The sequence below is a fragment of the Cyprinodon tularosa genome, unplaced genomic scaffold (genome assembly GCF_016077235.1).
Source record: "Cyprinodon tularosa strain WSP-4 unplaced genomic scaffold, ASM1607723v1 ctg2050, whole genome shotgun sequence".
Taxonomy (NCBI): domain Eukaryota; kingdom Metazoa; phylum Chordata; class Actinopteri; order Cyprinodontiformes; family Cyprinodontidae; genus Cyprinodon; species Cyprinodon tularosa.
This window is the reverse complement of record NW_024038757.1, coordinates 1-16220: the sequence shown is the minus strand read 5'-3', so window position 1 is coordinate 16220 and position 16220 is coordinate 1. Positions and strand designations below refer to the sequence as shown.

The 16220-nt window shown below is 40.6% G+C and overlaps 1 protein-coding gene across 1 annotated transcript; it reads left to right on the top strand.

Moving 5' to 3' along the window:
• The first annotated feature begins 215 nt into the window (after positions 1-215).
• On the top strand, positions 216-16214 carry LOC119783490 (protein FAM163B-like). Its single transcript, XM_038285049.1, has 3 exons — positions 216-541; positions 11643-11758; positions 15275-16214. The coding sequence occupies exons 2-3, from the start codon at positions 11666-11668 to the stop codon at positions 15710-15712; spliced, it is 531 nt and encodes a 176-aa protein (XP_038140977.1). The 5' UTR covers positions 216-541; positions 11643-11665; the 3' UTR covers positions 15713-16214.
• Positions 16215-16220: the final 6 nt, after the last annotated feature.

The following is a 16220-nucleotide window of genomic DNA, read 5'->3' as shown; positions in this document are numbered from 1 at the left end:
CCCTGCTCAAACCTGGGAAGAAAATAAATTGATTTGCATTTCAGGAATTAAAGCTTCAGACTTTTTATTAGGTGAGGAACATTTGTTCAGATTTTTTCCTTTTAGTGACTGTGATGCCGCAGGGATTCGTGGAGTCTTTGCTGTGACGCACTGCCTCATCCACGCAGCATCACGGACAGGATGAGAGCGGATCCTCTGCGCGCAGCGCGCTCAGTCAGTCAGCTGCTGCTCCTGCCTCCCTGGAAGATCTGCAGATTTCAGGGAATCTAGGCTGCTCTCAGCTTTTATTTAGGGCAGAGGAATCAGTTCATCTCTGAAGAACATCCTCTTCCTCCACAGACGCGCTTTCCGAGGTGACTTTGGAGACTTGTTGGAGTTTCTGCGTCTGTTTCCCTCAGATCTCCTCAAACTGTGGAGAAAAGATCTAGTTTCTTGTTTGGTTCCTCCTCCTGCTCCTCCTGCTGAAAGCTGAGCTCCTTCCGCCAGATGTGCGCCCTGGACGCAGGGAAGCCATGAGACCACCCAAAAACTAAAGTGATGGGTAAGATCAGTTTCTACAGTCTTCAGGTATACATCAAACATCGCGATATTTAATGCGGAAAAAACGCTGAAATTACATAAAATGGAGAAAAATCAGAAAGAGGAGTCTGCATGGAAATGTTTGATTTATTTGACAGTGTAGTGACTATTTATACAAAAATAAAATTCCAAAATAAAAAAACTTAAAGGTGATCAAAGCCCAAGGTGAATTTAACCTGATGCACCTGGATTCTGGCTCAGACCAAAAAGATCAAAAAGGGTCAAAATCCAGTTCTTTGCTTGTTTTATTCTCAGATCAGATGTTTCACAGGATTCTTCTATTTCTCTCACTCTGATTCCTGCACCTGTTCTTTGATTGACTGATTGATTGATTGACTGGCTGGCTGACTGTGACTGAAAACTGGTAAAAAACCAAAGGACCACCCACCTGCATAATGAGTCATGACCTGCCTATTTATACTGTTGAACACCCACATCCTAAGCTAAAAGTAATTAACTAATTAAGGGAATCAACATATTCTGAATAACTAATCAAATTAAATAAAAATAAATTCTAAGATTTAACTAAAAATTACTTCAGGTTCGATCAGCTCAGATGAAACCAAATAAAGATTGAATTTGTTTTTTTTTTTGCATGTTTTGGGTTTTATCAGTTAGATAAAAAAAATAAAACGGTTTATTTTACCTGTTGTTAGTAAAAAGACAATAAAAACCTGAAGAATTCATAATTTACCTGCTGAAAACCAATTAGGTCAGAGCTGCAGTTCTATGATGAGGTTGCACATATTTATCATGAAGACCTACAGGACATTTCACTGAATACTAGTTTGCTCTTCAGCTCTCTTTCTCTGATGCTGCAGGTAATTGAATTATCAGCTTGTTAGAATCTATCAACTGAAAAAGTAAATAAATCAGGTTTATAAGGGACGGATTAATGGAATTAACAATATTTTATCAATTTGCTGAAACAAAAGGTACAAAAGCTATAAAATGCTTATGTCGGACATTTAACGTGAGTTTTTAAATGATTAAGTCCAGAATGAATCAAGATAAGCAAGAAAGAAAAAAGGTAGGGAAAGTGGCGTAGAAAAAAGAAATCTCATAATAAAAGCCAGTAGCCTGTGGATTGCACTGCTGAGCTCCATAATTCTCTGCATGTCTCCTACCTGCATTTGAGATATTTCACCACGGACTTTTGTTTTAAAAAGGATGTTTCACGATGTCTTCTGGTGCTAAGATTGCTGTACACCTGATTTCCTCTCTTTAACACAAGAGGCTAACCACTGTTTTCACTGTATCCAGGCATGAATTTAGGAAATGTGGGGCCCTAGGCAAAGACAGGCAGGGGGCCCCTCTGAATGGACAACACATAAAACAGCCCCATTCTCCAGATAGAGAAATGTTAATAGAATAGACATCCATTACCTGTTCTAGGTTTTGTCCCTTTTCTTCTTGTTTTCCTCTCTATGTTTTGTACTCAGCTGACTTTTCATGCAGTCTCTAAAGGAATGAAAGATTTTATCCAAGCACTAAGCTCACTTAGCTGATTGCTCCTTCCTGTGTTTCCAAAAAGGCCAAAGTAAATAACCCAGTCCTTCTTTTCACTGTAGACAAGCCATGATCTGCTTATCTGTTCTCCATTTTTCATCTGGATGAAATAATAGCTGCATGAATCATGACAGCAGACAAGATAGAGGAGAGCAGGAGGCGGGGTTACCAATCTACTCGCTCTGGAGAGCAGAGTTCGCTGCTTTTAGATGTTGTCTCCAAAGTCTCCAGTAGCAGAAGAAAGTCTCTAGATTTGGCGCTAGGAGCTTTTTAGAAATCAAAGTGCTAGAGGGGTCTGAAAAGTGGCTAAATATAGCGACTAAAGCGCTAAGTTGGCAACACTGCTCTTTGCATGGTTTGTTTTCAAATGGTTTGCTGCTGTCTGTTTGGACCTTTCTGAACATGTGCAGCAAATGGACTGATCCAATATGGTGGACACTGAAGGGGGGGCTGAGACACACTTAATATTATCAGCGTTCTGATGGCGTTTTAGCGAAATGATTTTTATCAAAAACATAATTAATGTGCACAAATAAGGAATAGTTGTATTAACCATACATGGAAACAGAGTTTTATGGGGCCCCCAGGAACCTGGGGCCCTAGGCAGCTGCCTAGTATTGCCTAATGGTAAATCCGCCCCTGGCTGTATCCATAGATGCAATCCCACCTGCTGCCAGTGTTGTTTATGCTCTGCGTTGGTGGCAACATGATTTCCTGAAGCCATCTTCTCTGCTTCTGAATCACTCATCTTAAAGTTCTTGATCCAAAACAAACTTTTCTTTGCTTTCATCAAATTCCCACTGACGCATGTTATTCGCTTGGACTAGAATGTTTCTGTTATTGAAATGTAATTTAAATCCTCCCCTAGTTATTTATTTTATGGCTCAATAGCACAAAGGCTTCAATTAAAGAAGACATCTGGAACCAGAAACAGGAAGTATGACCGGAAGAATGGGGGGAATTAGTCCAAATGATTTGTCTCCTGCATTTCTGGCCTACTTTTAGAAACATTGAAGCAACGTTAGATATGAGCCACTCCTCATTTCCATGAGCAGGGGAGCATCCAACTGCAGAGGACAAAAACTCAAAGGCCTGCAGGGGAAACTATCAGAAAATAAACAGCTGCTGATTCCCTTTTGTTCTCTTAATTTATCCACAAAACCAGATGAATAAATTCAGGTTTGGCTAAAAAACCTTTTGCATTAAACATGTGATGGAGAAACGGAGAGCAAAATGTCTCTGTTATGTAACCTAGACTGTTCACTTTTTTTAAGGCACAAGCGGGCCTCAAAATCTCTTTTTCCAATTCAAAAATGCTTTTTTTTTGGAAAATTTTATTTTTTTTTCTTTGTGTTTCCCAGTGGGGTTTTTTTAAATTGGTCGGTTTGACCCTTTTGGGCTTTCCCCTTTTTTTTTATAGAAATTTTGGCTTTAAACCCAAAACCTGGTTTTTCCCTTTTCCTGTCTTTAAATGCCCGGGTTTTTTTCCAATTTAATTGCATTTCTCTGACCATAAAAAGGGTTTTTTGTTGGGCTACTCAAATAAAAGTAAAACCCCAAAGTTAATTAAAACTTTTTTGAAAGTTCTGGAGGGAAACAAAATTAAATTTGGGAAAAAAAAAAAGTCCATTTGGTTTGGGTTTTTTTTTACTTTTTTTTAACTTTTTTGGGAAATGAATATTTAAGCAAAGGGTTGTGCAGTGGGGTTAAAAATTCTTCTTATTTTTTTTAATTAAATTCAGTTTTTTTTATAAAAGCAAAAAATTTCGCAACACATGTAAACCTAAAGGTTTTTCCCCGAAAACCAGCCCCTCCCGGGTAAATTGTACAAGGTTTTCAAACTAAGGAAAACCGTTAAAACCCTTTGATCTTTGCCCAAAAAAACCCCCTCCCCCAAAAGAAAGCAAAATGTAGCGACAGGGAGAGGAAAAACCCCCTTTTAAAAGAAAAACCTCCAGCGAACCCGGCTCAGGGGGTGGGGGCCCAACTCCCGGCCGACGGGGGGTTCAAGGGCGGAACAAAAGAGTAACAAAAACCCGGCAAAAAAAAGGGGGGCCCCTTTCCGGGAAAACCACCCGGGCAACAGTTTCCCAAGGCAGCTCCCATCCCAGGGATGAAGAGAGCACATCCAAGCCAGGCCAGAAAAACCCGGGACCACCCCTTTAAGACACCCCCCGATCTCCAACATCTAAAAACAAGGGTTTTTGATGGAAGCAGCACAGTGATTTTTTCCTTTCCCTGGATGACGCCCAAAAAGCCAAACGGAAAGACGGGGAAAGTTTACTCTGAAAAAACCCAAGAGACCCAAAAGGGGTTTGAAAATTGAAAAACAGATTTTCCCAAAATGGGGAAAAAAAGGGGAAGAATAAGCAAAAGAGAAAGGGGGGCCCCTTATGCCCCTCCAAAATCAAAAGCCTATAGCAGCATAATATAGAGAAGAGCTCAGGAAAAACTGAGCCCCCCTAACTAGAAGCTTTATAAAAAAGGAAAAGGGTTTTAAGCCTAGCCTTTAAAAAGTAGACGGGGGTGTCTGCCTCACGGCCCTTAAAACTGGAGTTGGTTCCACAGGAGAGGACGGGAAATAAAAAGATCTGCCCCCATTCTATTTGAAGTTTGGGAACCCACTAGTAAACCGCAGATTGGGGGAAAGGTCTGTTAGGAAAAAAGGAAAACAATAAGATCCTGAAAATAAGAGGGGAGTTTGGGCCTTTAAAGGGCTTTTATTGTGGGGGGTTTTTTTAATTTTCTTTTTCGGGTTTTAAACAGGACCAATAAAGGAAAGCCAGGAAGGTCGAGTAGATTCTTTTTAAAAATTTTTCATTAGACTCTGGCGCGAAATTTGGATAAAGCTAAAGGGTTTTTAAACTCCCTTTGTGGATTTCTGTGTAAAAAATTTTAAAAAAGTCCAGCCTTAAAATAACAAATGCAGGACTAGTTTTCAGCATCCCCCCTGGACGGAAATATTTCTTTTTTTGCAATTTTCCTCAGATGAAAGAAGGAAATTCTAAAAACCTCTTTGTTTGGGAATTTTTAAATTTACGGCCCTGATCAAAAATAACCCCAAGATTTTTTACTTTTTTACCCTGAAACATTTAACCCCACCCAAATGAAGTGACTGACAAATTCGCTTTTTTTTTTCAGAGACTCGGGTTTCCAAAGACTATAAAACTTTGTTTTGTCTGCATTAGAAGCAGAAAGTTAGATCTTTCCAGGTTTTTATGTTTTTCCGGGACTTTTGCCTGTAATCTTGAAATGGGTTAGCTTCATCGGGATTTATAGAAAATTTTAGTGGGTATCATCGCATAACAGGGGAAATTAATCCCATGCTTTTAAAATAACCCCTACCAATTGGGAAAATGTAAAAAGTAAAGAAAATTTGGGTTTCCTAGCACTGCCCTGGAAATCCACGGGAAACCTTTGAGGGGGTTGAAAAATCTATCATTAACATAAAAAAAATAAAATTCGATCAGATGAAAAATTTTAAAACCAGTCAAATTTTTGCTTTTCCCTTTTAAAAATTCCAACAAAATATTCAATTTCTTTCTAAAAGAATTTTTATGGAAACCCTTTTTACCCAAAGGGCAGCACAAAGAAAAAACCCAGGACAGCAAAAGATACAAGCCCATTATTAGGCCAATGGAAATTTTATATTTAAGTAAAAATTTTTTCCCCCCCCACCCCCCCCCCCCCTTTTTTTCATTTGCTATGATGAGCTTAAACCCAGACTGAAACTCTTCAAAAAGTTCATTAGGGGTAAGTGGTCGAAACTTGGGTTTTGGGAACTACTTTTTTCAAGAATTTTTGGGTAAGAAAAAAAAGATTGGATATAGGTCTATAATTAACCAAATTCGGGGGAAGAGACGGTTTCTTAAAAAAGGTTTAATTCAGCAACCTTTAAAAAACTTTAGGGGACCCATTCCCCGTAAAAAGTAGATTAAATTTAATTTTAAAATGGAGGAGGAGAAACAAAGGGGTTTCCCCTTTAAAAAACCCGGTTGGAATGGTCTAAAATACAAGTTAAGGGTAATGAAGGCAATTAAATTTTTTTAAATTTAGAAAGTTTAACTTGGGTCAAAGAGTCCCAAAACCCCGGGTTTAGATTCCATGATACCCCCAGGTACAACCCCGGAAAAGAGGGGGTGCTTTTGATTTATTTTTTAAAAAAATAAAACTTTTTTATAAGAATCCCATAAAATCAATTTCTGTTTAAAAGCAGGGGGGAATGGGCGGGTTTAACAGAGCTATGGCTCTCGGTGGTTTGGCAACTGTATTAAAAAAAAATCTAGGAATTTTTTTATTCTCCCCTATTAATGAGGAGAAGTTAAACTGCTCTTGTTTACAAAGGGTCCCCTTTTTACAGCAGGGAAACCATTTTTCCAGACTAGGAAAGGGCTCCCGCAAAGGGCCCGTTGGGGCGATATTTTTTCCCCCATTTTCCCCCACTTTTTTCTTCAAGTTTCCCAGCTCTTTCCCTTAAAAACCAAAAGGGGCAAAAAATTTTTATTTTTAACGGTTTTTATTTTCAAAGGAGCTGCGTTGTCAAAAAGGCGTAGCAGAGAACAGCCAACCCCCTCAACAAAAAATCAACCCGTGAAGGGGGAAAAAGCTAAGGGTTTTTTCATCTTGCCCCAGCACGTCAGCCCACACGAGGGGAGAGAAAATGAAGGATTTTTAAAATTTTTAACTTCACTATTGTAAAGATTACAAAAAAGAACCCTTTTTTTGGGGGAGGGAAAACCCGTTAAAGTAATCCTTGAAGGTTATTAGAAAGTGGGTTTAAGAGGACAGGGTTTGGGGAAAGGAAAAAATGTTATTTCTTCACATTTTTATGCCCTATTTTAAACACAAGATCCAAAAGGGAAAATGAGAATGCGGGGCTATTCACAAATTTTAAAAAAAGCCCAAAAGTTTTTTTAAAACCCATTAAAGGGTGCTCTTAAGCTTTTCGTTCAAAAGTCAGCATGGTTTTTAAAATCTCCCACTTGGGTGACCCCGTCAGTATTTAATACCCAAAAAGGAAAGGGGGCTTGAAAACTATCTAAAAAAATTTAGGTAAGGACCCGGCGGAAAGATACAAATTACAAAAAAAAAGGGTTTTTTTGCCTTGAAATTTGGGGTCAGGGAAAAAATTTAAAGGGGTTTAAAAGTTTTAAAAGAGTTTAGTATTAAAAATGTTTTTGGTTTGTAATTTTTTAAAATCCCGACTGGGGTGATTTTGTACTCCCCCTCCCCGCCCCGAACTTCTGGGTATGTGGGAAAAATTTAAAAAAGCTTGAAGGGGTTGCCCCGTTTACTCAATAAAACCTCTTGCTGCAAACCCGGTTTTTCTAAGGCAAAAAAAGTCCCAATGTGATTTTTCACAAATCAAGTCCCTTAATAACAACTTTTAGAGGGGAAAACGATCTTATGTTAAACAACCGCCTTTTTTAAATTTTTTTTAACCCTTTTTTCCCCCTTGGAGTTTTTTTGATTTTAATTTTGATTATCATGATTTACTCCTTTGGGAATCTTTTCTTTAATTTATTTGATTTTGGGGCGTGGGCCAAAAAAACTGTCTGGGTGGAGTAAAGAGTGGGTAAAAAGTAGAAAGCTTTTCAGAGATTTGTTTTTTTAAATAAAATTGGGTTCCCCGGTCTGCACCGGGTTTGGGCAGGGTTTTTTGGGGGACTAAAAAAAATGTGGCCAGATTCCTAGAAAAAAAAAGCTTTCAACCCCAAAAGTGGGGGTGGATGCCCTTCCCCTCCCGAATAACCAGGCTTTCCCCAAAAGGGGTTTCCAATTAATGTAGCCCCGTTGTTTTCCCCCGGGGACCACCTAGACAACAGCGGTTTTAATTTAAAAACCACATGCGGCCAAAAAATGTTCCCTTTATGGTCCGATCAGGGAGGGGCCCAAAAAAAAATTACGGAGTCCGACCCTTTTTTTGGCAAACTTACACCCGAAAGCAAAAACTAATTTTAGGGGACCTTCCCCATCGGGTAACCCGGGGGTCATTTCCAAAAAGGTGAATAACAATTTACTGGGATTTAACCCTTTTCCCTTAAACCAGTGTTTCAGGGAGGATTTGAAGTCCCCCACCCGTTTCCTTTGGCCCCCCCGGGAAATATTTGACTATTTTGGGCCCCGGGGTCTCTAATGCCCGTTTTTTGACTAGGAGCTCCATCACCCCGAGTGGGCTTCTCAGTGGGTGTGTCACTGAGGTTTGGGGGAAAAAAAGGGTTTTGGAAAAAATGAAAAGGGGGTTTGGGGGGTTTACCTTTGGGGAGAGGGCCCGACTTTCGCTTTTTGCGTCAGTTACCCCAAACGCCTGGCTGCTCAGGGACTTTTGGAGGACAAATAAAGTGGGGGGCCTACTTTTTAAATTCCCCCGGGGGTTTTTCAACCGCCCGAAACCTGGATTTAAATTTGACACCCTCGCCTCCCAAACTAAAAAAAACTAAATTTTTTACCCCATTCCCCTTATCACTAAAGGGGGCAGAGGAAAAAACGGGAAAACTGACAAAAGAGAGAGGAGAGAGGAGAGGGAAAAAGGAAGAGTTGGAAAAAAAGAGGGAGGGGAGAGAGAAGCCCTAGCAATGCTAAGCTAGGGGGGGGCCCAGCCTAGGGGTAGTTTTCTCCTTGCTATCCGAAATAAAACCGTGTGAAACCCCGACAAGTGCCCCAGTTTAAAAGTGCCCAGAAAGGGCTATGTTTTTTAAAGTAGTCAGTTAGAGTTACTTAGATACAGAGATATCACAGAGAAAATAACTTAACGTCAGATGGAATCAACTCTGGAAGGAAATGGTAGGTTACCAGAAAGTAACAAGATATACAGAGTTAATCCTTATGTTCCTTGAAAGTGTCTGGGAAGTACTGGGTAGATTGACAGCAAGTAACCAATAAGATCTCAGGAAATTAACCACAAAGTTCCATCAAAAGGCTTCTGCAAAGTAGCTTGACAAAAAGACATGAGTAAGGATTAAGGAGACAGCCACTAAGTCCCATGAACATTTCTAGAAAGTACCTGGTAGGTTAACAGAAAGTAGCTAGTAAGAACTAAATAGGGAACCAATAAGTTCTGTAAACATTTCCTGAAAATGACTGGTAGGTTAATTGAAATTAACCATTATGTAATAAGGAGATAACCACCGAGTTCCATTAAAGTTCTGGGAAGTAGCTGGTAGGTTAGCCAAAAGTAACAAGTAAGATCTAAGGAGGTAAAAGTTTCAGGAAATAACCTGGTGAGTTCCATCATGCATGTCAGAAATGTCTAAAGGATTTCTAGTAAGTACCTGAGAAAAAAAAAAACCCAAAAAACGCAAACTTGGTAGCATGTTCAAAGCAAACTAACCAGATAAAAATTGAATTGAGTAGAAAAATGAGCGGAAAATCCGTGTACAGTTTGTTCTTTGGTTTTTTTCGTTTCAAAACAAAAAGGAAAAAACAAAACCATGTGGTTTTTCTGTTTTTCTGTTTTTAAAACCTAAATCGAAAAAAGGAAAAATCGAATTAATAGAAAATCAACAGCGTTTGAGTTTTGTTTTGCCATCAAAATGAAAATAAAATACAGTTGTTCTTTTAATATGTAGCGGTACTGGAAATGAAGTAAGTCGCCAAAGAAAAATCCTTTACAGTGGATAAAGACGGCATCAAAACAAACCATTTCTAAACAAAAGGCAATGGCGGCACTTGAACCGTTTTCTGCATTGATTATCGAACTTTTTGAGAGAGGAAAAACACTCTGAAAGCAGTGATGCTTCGAGCCGCCATGGAGCTCCACATTACTCGTTTCCATTTTGGTAATGCTAACTGAAAAAGTTCTTCTTGTGGATTGTAATGGCGGTTGGCAAGAAATTGAAGGCGTACATTACCGCCACCTACTGGTAACTAAAAAAGTTATGTGTTGGGAGTTCAGGTCTTCAATTCCGGTTCTGCCATAAGGTCCGTTGAATTAAAGGCACACTATGCCACATTTTTCAGTTAATTAATGTGTTCCATAACGATTTGGATGATTAAATGAGTCATTTCAGGTTGAACAAAGGTTTTCTCTGCCGCCCTGGTGGTCTGTAGGGGAAATACCGTACTTGCAATTGCAGGAGCCCTCGGCCCGCACCCACAGGCTCAGAAGTCTCGTCCATCGCGAGAGTCGGTCTTGCTTTACGGCGAGAACTGCTACATGCCCCCAGTGAAAGGCATGCTCGTTGCTAGCGCAGTGGCGACATTTGTGCAGTTATCATGGCGGAACCAGCGAGAAAACAGCGAAAGCCCATGTCATCCGACAGTCGGATAAATGCATGGGAAACTCCAACTTGGCTAACTACAATCTTTGTTATTTAGACACATGCATGCAAAAAAAATCTTCAAACTTGAAAATTGGAACAAAATAGTCACTTACCGCAGTAGACATGGTGATTCGTGGCGTTCGCCTGTCTGCTAAGCTCAAAACAACCGCGCCTGGCTTGGCGGAGAAACCAGGAGAACAGCTGAGCATATTTACGACAGTGCACTTTTACTTTCGCCCTCTGGGGGGAGCCTCGCTGGAAAATCAACACCGGTTGCATAGTATGCCTTTAACAACAAAATAAAAGTTTGTCTTTGGTTTAACCATTGTAGTTAAAAAAAATCCCAAACGTACCCTTCTTTCATTTTTGCAAATGCCATTTTTTTAAATTTCGTTTTAAAAACGGAAAAACAGAAAAACCACATGCTTGTTTTGTTTTTTCGTTTTTGTTTTGAAACGAAAAAATCAAAGAACGAACCATACACGGATTGTGGAACAGGGGCACAAACATGATAGTATTTTCCCCTTAAAAAGCACACAGATCATAAGCTGATCATCTAATTACAAACATTTTTGAGTGGAGTATGGTAATGTTCTCCACAAAGGGATTTATCATACCTGAAACTGATTGGGGGCATGTTTTTGCCTGTAGTTAGCACCTAGCAAGCCTGCACTGACAGAGCTGTCAGGAATAACAACGCTAGAAAAATGTTAGTAAGGAGGTTGATCTAAGAAAAGTTATCTATATGCCGTCGATTAATTCAGCAATCAAAACCCAAAACAACATGACTGAAATTCCATTTACAGTGTTTTACTGTCAGTTTTATTGTCATTACACAGTCACAGGTATATGGAGCTAGATCGTTCTCAGTTTTCACTAATGCTCATATGTGATTCATGCATGCACAGGACAAGATTCACCAAATTATTTCTGGTCCTTAAACAATTATAAATTAAATTAAAAAGTACCAGTGGTCTTTAAACTGCACTGCATTTGTGTGTGGATATTTCAGACTCCCCTGATGTGCCTTGATACACAAATACATTCTATTAAACATCAAAAGAATCTCAAAAATCCACAGTGTTGCATGTTTTGTTTTTAATGGCATCCTGTCGTCTCTCACCTTCTCCATTGCTCATCTTCTCTCCTATATCTCCTCTAAATTCTGCTCAGGACTGTCCTGACTCTTCTTCCCTCCGTCTGTTCTGTTCTTTCCTCAGTGACCTTCTCAACCATCTTGTCATCTCTCTCTTTTTCTCTCCCTCTCTTCTGCCTCCGTTCTCTGGCCGGCAGCTGGTTGATGGGGAGGAATTCGAATGTCAGCCGGGACAGTGGTCATCGCAGGAGGAATTCTGGCTACAGTCATCCTATTGACCATCGTCGCTGTGTTGTGTTTATGTAGGTTGCAGGTATGTCATTCGAAGGAGCTAACATAGCATCACAGTGTTACTGTTATACCCTGAAAAAACCCTTCAGTTCATTTCCTGCAGAATCTCCTCTCACTAAAAAAGTAGGATCTGAGCAGAACAAAGCTGATTTGTGTTGATTTGACCTTTACATATCTTTACAACTTTGGAAAAGGGAAAAAAAATCCTTAATTTAGTAATCTCAGATTTCAAAGGGTTCATGATTCCTCTCTAAAGCCACTTCTGACTAAAATCAGCAGGCTGACCCGCTAACAATCAGCATTTGGCATAAAAAGCTGGTCTAACCCCTGATGTCACCATGTGACAGAAATCAGGAAAGTAAACAATGGAGAGCAACATGTAAGGAAGCCAGGGCGTAGTCAGTGAGGTTTATTGTTTCTCTCTATTATCTGTCTGGTCACTAGATGAGCAGATATATCCCATAATGCTTTGCGAGGAGAGCTCTGCCCAAAAAGCATCATGGGATTTGTTGTCACAGCGACAGATAAGAAAGGCAGTGTCACATGACCAACGGGGAGTGAATAGGAGTGATTATCTGTCTGTCAGTTAACTGAGTTCACTATAATTCAATTCAATGTGTTTCTATAGCAACAATTCACATCACGTCATCTCTGGTCACTTTCCAGTTCACCAGATCATCCAGTCAGATTGATTCAAAGTTTTCTAAGGAAAACCAGCTGATTGCATCGACTCATTGACTCTTCAGCAATCCCTCACACTAAGCATGCTTGTAGCGACAGTGGAGAGGAAAAACTTTGAACAGAAAGAAACCTCCAGCAGAACCAGGCTCAGTGTGAACGTCCATCTGCTGAGGCCCACTGGGGTTCAAGGAGACAGAAGCAGACATAGAAAAAGAAGCATAGATACAAAAGGCAACTTTCAACCAGCTCCACAGACGGCCCCATTGAATAAATGAGTTGATGCAATCAGCAGCACAGCTGATATTTCTCTCCAGGATGGAGTCACAGCCAAACAGGAACAGACCAGATGAAGCTACTATGAGAAAAAGCAGAGAGAGCAGAACGTTAGAGATTGAACTAACAGATTCTGCAGAGTGGGAGAATAGAGATAGAATGAAGCAGAATGAGGAAAAAAGGGTCCCTATGTCCTCCAGCAGTCTAAGCCTATAGCAGCAGAACTATAGAGATAGCTCAGGATAACCTGAGCCACCCTAACTAGAAGCTTTATCAAAAGGAAAGTTTTAAGCCTAGCCTTAAAAGTAGACAGGGTGTCTGCCTCACGGACTAAAACTGGTAGTTGGTTCCACAGGAGAGGAGCCTGATAACTAAAAGATCTGCCTCCCATTCTACTTTTAGAAATTCTAGGAACCACTAGTAAACCTGCAGATTGAGAGCGAAGTGCTCTGTTAGGAACATAAGGAACAATCAGATCTCTGATATCAGATGGAGCTTGGCCATTTAAGGCTTTAAATGTGAGAAGGAGGATTTTAAATTCTATTCTGGATTTAACAGGAAGCCAATGAAGAGAAGCCAGGATAGGAGAGATATGATCTCTCTTTTTCATTTTCATCAGAACTCTGGCTGCAGCATTTTGGATCAGCTGAAGGCTTTTAACTACAGTTTGTGGACTTCCTGATAGTAAAGAATTACAATAGTCCAGCCTTGAAGTAACAAATGCATGGACTAGTTTCTCAGCATCACCCCTGGACAGGAGATTTCTCATTTTTGCAATATTCCTCAGATGAAAGAAGGGAATTCTAGAAACCTCTTTGATCTGGGATTTAAATGACAGGTCCTGATTAAACCAATCTAGTGCTGTTATTTTAATTCCAACAAAATTTTCAAGTCTCTCTAAAAGAATATTATGATCAACTGTATCAAATGCAGCACTAAGATCCAACAGGACGAGCACAGATACAAGTCCATTATCTGAGGCCATGAGAATATCATTAGTGACTTTCACCAGAGCTGTTTCAGTGCTATGATGAGCTCTAAAGCCAGACCTATAAAGTCCACTATATAGTCCCTGCTCTATGTAGTGATGGAGGGATTTAGGTTAAGGCTGATTTATACTTCGAAACCAGGTCGTCTATGTAGGTGTCGCTATGATCCCAGAGACCCGCCCCCTCCCACAGACACTCTGCTGCACCCCTCCGAAATTGTAGGTGACCGCAGACAGGAGGCCTCTGATTGGTCAAAACTCCATCCGCTCCACACTATGCATATTTCCTGTTTGGTTCCTTACTCGCTTGTTTTGTTTGTCTGACCGCCATTGTGGAAAACGACTGGTGAAGATGGAGCAGCTATCAGAGCGAGGTGCGGGAGAATGCTGGGACCTTTTTTCCACCTGGATCCCCGCTCTATTTGGCCCTCATGTCCCTCCGTTGTTGCACAGACTTGCCTCCACTTCCTCAACGCCTCGGCCCTATCTAGACCCACAGCTAGTTCCTGATTGGCCCTCTGGCGTTGTGGCGTGGAATAACAGCGCAGACCACGCTTCAATACCGGGCATAAATCAAACAAATGTGCGACAAGCTCACTGCGACACACTGCTGAGGGACGATAACCAGGCCTTTAGGGCGTACGTTCCGAAACGGTGACTTTTTCCTGACTTTGCCAGCCAAACAACCTGGCATGAAGATTGTTTAATGGTTGCCATGGAGATTTGGTAACTTCCAGACTAGTTTTTCCCACTGGAAAAAAATGTAATTCTTAAGTTTTTTTTTTTTTTTTCAAATAAGTGCATTTTTTTTATGATTTGCGGAGGTAAGTGAGACACTTTGCCAGTGGAACAAGACAACTTACATTTAAAATAAGAAAAAATATTGCATTTTCTTATTACAAGTGTATGTTATCTAATGATCTTATTTCAAGACTAAGAATACTCATTCCATGGCAGATCATCTCATTAACCTTCTCAAATTAAGGCTAAATACAGTACATTTAAGACATGTTGACCTATTTCTAGATCGTTTTTGTAGTGCAGAGTTTTTCCTGTTTCATTATTTTTTCTTCTCTCTTTCTTTTCTATTTTCCTTTCCTTCTATTAATAAATCCTTATCTCCTTTCCTGAATTACTGGTGATCTAACAGTTTATTTTTGTGGAACAGAATCAGAGTTATTGCCATAAATGCATTTTGCTGTAGCTGTTGTAACTTTAGGTTGCAGATGACGTCCACCTATAGGACATCTTAACAATGTGCAATTGTTTGCATTCATGTTATTAAATATACATACAGAAACGATTCTTTGACATTATTGTTTGAGTTTTCCGATCTGCTTATTACATTTAAATGCTAAATAGGACCAAAAAGCCTTTTGACTGTTTTAAAGTTGTTTTAAAAAGGCCAGTTCAGGTCATCAGCTCGTTTCTTGCTGCCGTTTCCTTACATAGAAAGGTCAACAAGTCGGAATTACTTCCTTATAATGTTCTGTATTCCCATTTTGAAGAAAGAGTGGAATAAACGTATTACAGCAGATGTATCGGGGGGTCATCGGGTGATAACGTCCTTCTGTTTGCTGTGTTTGTTGGCTGCAGTATTACTGCTGTAAGCCGGAGGAGTCAGAGAAGGGGGAAGACGAGGAACCAGAACTTTCCACCATGTCACCTTCTCGACCCCTGGCTCTGTGTGCTCCTCCCACGCCTCCAACGCCGGAGCTCTACAGCGAAGAGCCTGAGTCGTACCCCCCCACCTTCCTCACCGAGGCCAACGGGCCCTCCAGCCACTCCTCTCCACCTCCCCTGCGGAGGTGCCAGCGTGTCCACGCCTTCTGCCCGTCCTGCGCCCGCTGCTCGCTGCCCTTCTACCTGCAGCATCCGGAGCGACTGTGCAACGGAGGCCGCCGGATCAGCTACCGGACTGTGCAGCAGCAGGACCTGGAGCTGCCCGCGGATCTGGACAGCTTCTACCAGAAACTGATCCGCTCCTACACCATGAAGGAGGTGGTGAGCCACAGCGTGAGCACCGACGTCTAAGCAAAGCCTGCTGGCTCTTTATCTGGGCTGGATGGAGGCCTGCAGCTGGGAGCCACAGCTGGAGCAGCTTCTGACCAGAGCCTGTCCTTCAAAATGATCATGCATAACAAATATATCTTTGCCACACTGCTAAATGAGTGGGTTACCTCAGATATAAACAGCATTTTAAGCAGACTTCAGATAGATTGGCTTTCTTCCAGAGCTCAGTAGAGGAGGTCGGTGTTGGTTGTGGAGCTCATCCTATCAGATCCAGCATAGGGAGCTGTTAAATTAAAAACTCCATCAAAGATTGTTGAAATATGTGAAATTCAGCAGTTCATCTGGAGATGAATTGATAGAAATTTCTCTAAAGCGTAAAACTACTATTGAAATGTTTTGTTTTTTTCCTCGCTAAGCTGAAAAAATGCTTAATTATTAGAATACCAAAAAGAGAAAATTAAAAACAATCCACTGGACTTTGTTTAAAGACGTTTCGCTCAAGGGTGTAACTTAGTGAATAAAGTTGGTG